At 42.9% G+C, this 4,303-nt stretch overlaps 1 protein-coding gene across 1 annotated transcript; it reads left to right on the forward strand.

The window, feature by feature from the left end:
* Nucleotides 1-632: 632 nt before the first annotated feature.
* LOC123378950 (olfactory receptor 2H1-like) lies at nucleotides 633-1,559 on the forward strand. Its single transcript, XM_045060667.1, has one exon. The coding sequence runs from the start codon at nucleotides 633-635 to the stop codon at nucleotides 1,557-1,559; it is 927 nt and encodes a 308-aa protein (XP_044916602.1).
* The last annotated feature ends 2,744 nt before the right edge of the window (nucleotides 1,560-4,303 follow it).

The raw sequence follows: 4,303 nt of genomic DNA on the forward strand, positions 1-4,303 counted from the left end.
TGAATTACCTAAGATAAAACTTTAGTTAATACCATGTATTCAACATAGATTTTCGTCCCCTAAAAACTGGTATGTCTCCTATGGTTCTTCAGACAGAGAATAAAAGTTAAGGTCTCATTGTTTGGCATCTATATTGATAACAGAAAAGTCTTGTTTCTGGGATAATCTCCACTTCCTATGTTTCTATAAGCATTACCAAAAATGCAAATAGCACCACAATACACAGGGGCACTACATATTTTAAAAGTAAAACTTTATTTTCAACATGTCATCCCAAATATTTTAGAGAGCTACTACATACATTCCTGAGAGAGCAATCTAGGAGAAATATGCACATAATCTAAAGTGATTGTGTCAGGGTGTCTACAGAGAATGTTCTGTCAGATTTGAAGATAAATCTCAAAGCCAATATCTTATGAATACCTCTTTTGTATAAAAGAAACAGTCTTGTTGAAGAGAAGTTGTATCCTATTGGTATAATATACAACACTCATATTTCTCCTGCCCTAAGACCCACAGGAGAGCTAATAATGTTTGCCTTCCCGAAATAAATAACAGATGAATCTTCAAAAATCCATTCACAAAATTTTTGTTACAATTATATTCAAACTCCATTGCCAAAAGCACCAGTGATGACCAACAAGAGTTTCCCAACTGGCTTCATTCTTCTTGGTTTCTCTGAATGGCCTCATCTAGAAATGCTTCTTTTCTGGATTGTGATCATCTTGTACACAATGATCATCCTCTCCAACTCAACTATTATCTTGCTTTCTTGTGTGGACCCTCATCTCTACACTCCCATGTACTTCTTTCTTAGCAATCTTTCCTTCTTGGATCTCTGCTTTACCACAACCACTGTTCCCCATATGTTGTCCAACTTGTGGGGACCTGGCAAGATCATCACCTACACAGGCTGTGTCATCCAACTCTGCATGTTACTCTGTCTTGGTGCCACAGAATGTGTCATGTTGGTGGTGATGGCCTTTGATCGTTACATTGCTATCTGCCAACCCCTGCACTATACCATCATCATGGATCATCAGTTCTGTTGGAAGCTGGTGCTAATAGCCTGGATCTCTGGCCTAATAGAATCTGTTACCCAGATTCCTGTCACACTTCAGCTTCCCTTCTGCACCCACCACCGCCTAGATGACTTTCTCTGTGAGGTTCCTGCCCTCATACGCTTGACATGTGGAGACACCTCGGCCAGTGAGTGGCAGATGACAGTCTCTGCTGTTCTTTTCACCATCGTACCACTGGGGTTGATCCTGACTTCTTATGGCTACATAGCTCAAGCTTTAGGTAAAATCCAATCCAAGGATGGCAGACAGAAAGCCATTGCCACCTGCTCCTCCCACCTCATTGTGGTCTTTATGTTTTATGGAACAGTGGCACCAGTGTATACATACCCTAAGAATCACTTTGCTTCAAATTATAGCAAGTTCTTTACATTCTTCTACACTGCGGTCACACCATTGTTAAATCCACTCATCTATTCCCTAAGGAACAAAGATGTAAAAAATGCCCTGATACAACTGCTAAGAAGAGGATCACCATAATGTGGGCTCCATGGTGTCAGCTCAGAGCCTGGAGCCTGCCTCAGATTCTGTGTTTCCCTCCGTTTCTGCCCCTCCCCCACTTGTGCTCTGTCTCTGTCCCTCAAAAATAAATAAAAACTTCAAAATTTTTTTTAAAAAATTGGGCACCTCGGTGGCTCAGTTGCTTAAGCATCTGACTTCAGCTCAGGTCATGATCTTGCGGTTCATGAGTTCAAGTGCCAGGTCATGCTCTGTGCTGTCAGCTAAGAGCCTAGAACTTCCTTCAGATTCTCTGTCTCCCTCTCTCTCTGCCCCTCCCCTGCTTGTGTTCTGTCTCTTCTCTCAAAACTGAATAAACGTTAAAAAAAAGGTTTTAAAAAAGTGTGGTTTTGTTTCAAAGGCAGTAATTTATTAATGAACTTTTAACTCTATACTTTTATATGTAATTTTGTTAAAACAATATATCTGTACAAATACAATGCCAGTTTTTTTTAAATATGAAATTCATTGTCAGATTTGTTTCCATACAACACTCAGTGCTCATCCCAACAGGTGCCCTCCTCAATGCCTATCACCCACATTCCCACCCCCCATCAACCCTCAGTTTATTCTTAGTTTTTAAGAGTTTCTTACGGGAGTCTTTTGGGAATATGGCTGTGTAGGAGGAGGACGCTGGGCTCACCTCCTCCTGCTGATCGCTTAGATGCCACCTACATCTGCCTAAACAACCCAGAAAAACTACAGAAGACTAACAGAACAGAAACTTTGGAGCCAAGCAGAGACAAGAGGCCTACAAAAGAGGGTAGGAAGGGTGGAGAGGTGGTGCATACTACACGGAATGGCGGGAGGGAGCTGGGGCAGTGGAAGGGCAGCTCGCCCAGCGAGGCAGAGCCCCCAAAGTCTGGCTTGCAAAAGCGGAGGGGCTGGACTCCATGAGTTCTGACAGCCAGCAGGACTTAACATCTAGAATGTTAAAAGTCAACAGCTCTGCTCTCAGAGAGCAGGGAGAGCAAGAGGACACTGGGAGGAAGAGCTGTTGAGCTCCAGAAGACAGAACTCAGCTCAGCAGGGGAACAAAGGTCCTGGCAAGCACCATCTCCCTCTCCCATGCCCCAGCCGAAATTCCAAAGGTAACCAGTTCCCCTCACCAAACTTGCTTGCACCAGCGCGAACACCCAAGGAAAAGAAACTCTTTTTTTTAATATAAATTTTATTGTTAAACTGGTTTCCATACAACACCCAGTGCTCATCCCAACAGGTGCCCTCCTCAATGCCCATCACCCATCCTCCCCTCCCTCCCACCTCCCATAAACCCTCAGTTTGTTATCAGTTTTTAAGAGTCTCTTATGCTTTGGCTCTCTCCCACTCTAACCTCTTTTTTTTTTTCCTTCCCCTCCCCCATGGGTTTCTGTTAAGTTTCTCAGGATCCACATAAGAGTGAAAACATATGGTATCTGTCTTTCTCTGTAGGACTTATTTCACTTAGCAAAACACTCTCCAGTTCCAACCATGATGCTACAAAAGGCCATATTTCATTCTTTCTCATTGCCAAATAGTATTCCATTGTGTACATAAACCACAATTTCTTTATCCATTCATCAGTTGATGGACATTTAGGCTCTTTCCATAATTTGGCTATTGTTGAAAGTGCTGCTATAAACATTGGGGTACAAATGCCCCTATGCATCAGCACTCCTGTATCCCTTGGGGAAATTCCTAGCAGTGCTATTGCTGGGTCATAGGGTAGATCTAGTTGTAATTTTTTGAAGAACCTCCACACTGTTTTCCAGAGTGGCTGCACCAATTTGCATTCCCACCAACAGTGCAAGAGGGTTCCTTTTTATCCACATCTTTGCCAGTGTCTATGGTCTCCTCATTTGTTCATTTTTGCCACTCTGGCGTGAGGTGACATCTCAGTGTGGTTTTGATTTGTATTTCCCTGATGATGACTGACATTGAGCATCTTTTTCATGTGCCTGTGGGCCATCTGGATGTCTTCTTTAGAGAAGTGTCTATTCATGTTTTCTGCCCATTTCTTCACTGGGTTATTTGTTTTTCAGGTGCAGAGTTTGGTGAGCTCTTTATAGATTTTGGTTACTAGCCCTTTGTCCGATATGTCATTTGCAAATATCTTTTCCCATTCCGTTGGTTCCCTTTTAGTTTTGTTGATTGTTTCCTTTGCAGTGCAGAAACTTTTTATCTTCATGAGGTCCCAATACTTCACTCTTGCTTTTAATTCCCTTGCTTTTGGGGATGTGTCAAGTAAGAAATTGCTGCAGCTGAGGTCAGAGAGGTTTTTTCCTGTTTTCTCATCTAGGGTTTTGATGGTTTCCTGTCTCACATTCCGGTCCTTTATCCATTTTGAGTTTGTTTTTGTGAATGGTGTAAGAAAGTGGTCTAGTTTCATTCTTCTGCATGTTGCTGTCCAGTTCTCCCAGCACCATTTGTTAAAGAGACTGTCTTTTTTACATTGGATACTCTTTAATGCTTTGTCAAAGATTAGTTGGCCATACTTTAGTGGGTCCATTCTGGAGTCTCTATTTTTTTTTTTAATTTTTTTTCAACGTTTATTTATTTTTGGGACAGAGAGAGACAGAGCATGAACGGGGGAGGGGCAGAGAGAGAGGGAGACACAGAATCGGAAACAGGCTCCAGGCTCTGAGCCATCAGCCCAGAGCCCGACGCGGGGCTCGAACTCACGTACCGCGAGATCGTGACCTGGCTGAAGTCGGACGCTTAACTGACTGCGCCACCCAGGCGCCCCC

Source organism: Felis catus, chromosome A1, assembly GCF_018350175.1.
Source record: "Felis catus isolate Fca126 chromosome A1, F.catus_Fca126_mat1.0, whole genome shotgun sequence".
Lineage (NCBI taxonomy): Eukaryota > Metazoa > Chordata > Mammalia > Carnivora > Felidae > Felis > Felis catus.

What these genes read in the sequence shown, in the direction of transcription:
- LOC123378950 (XM_045060667.1), top strand. Translation starts at nt 633, where the DNA reads ATGACCAACAAGAGTTTCCCAACTGGCTTCATTCTTCTTGGTTTCTCT.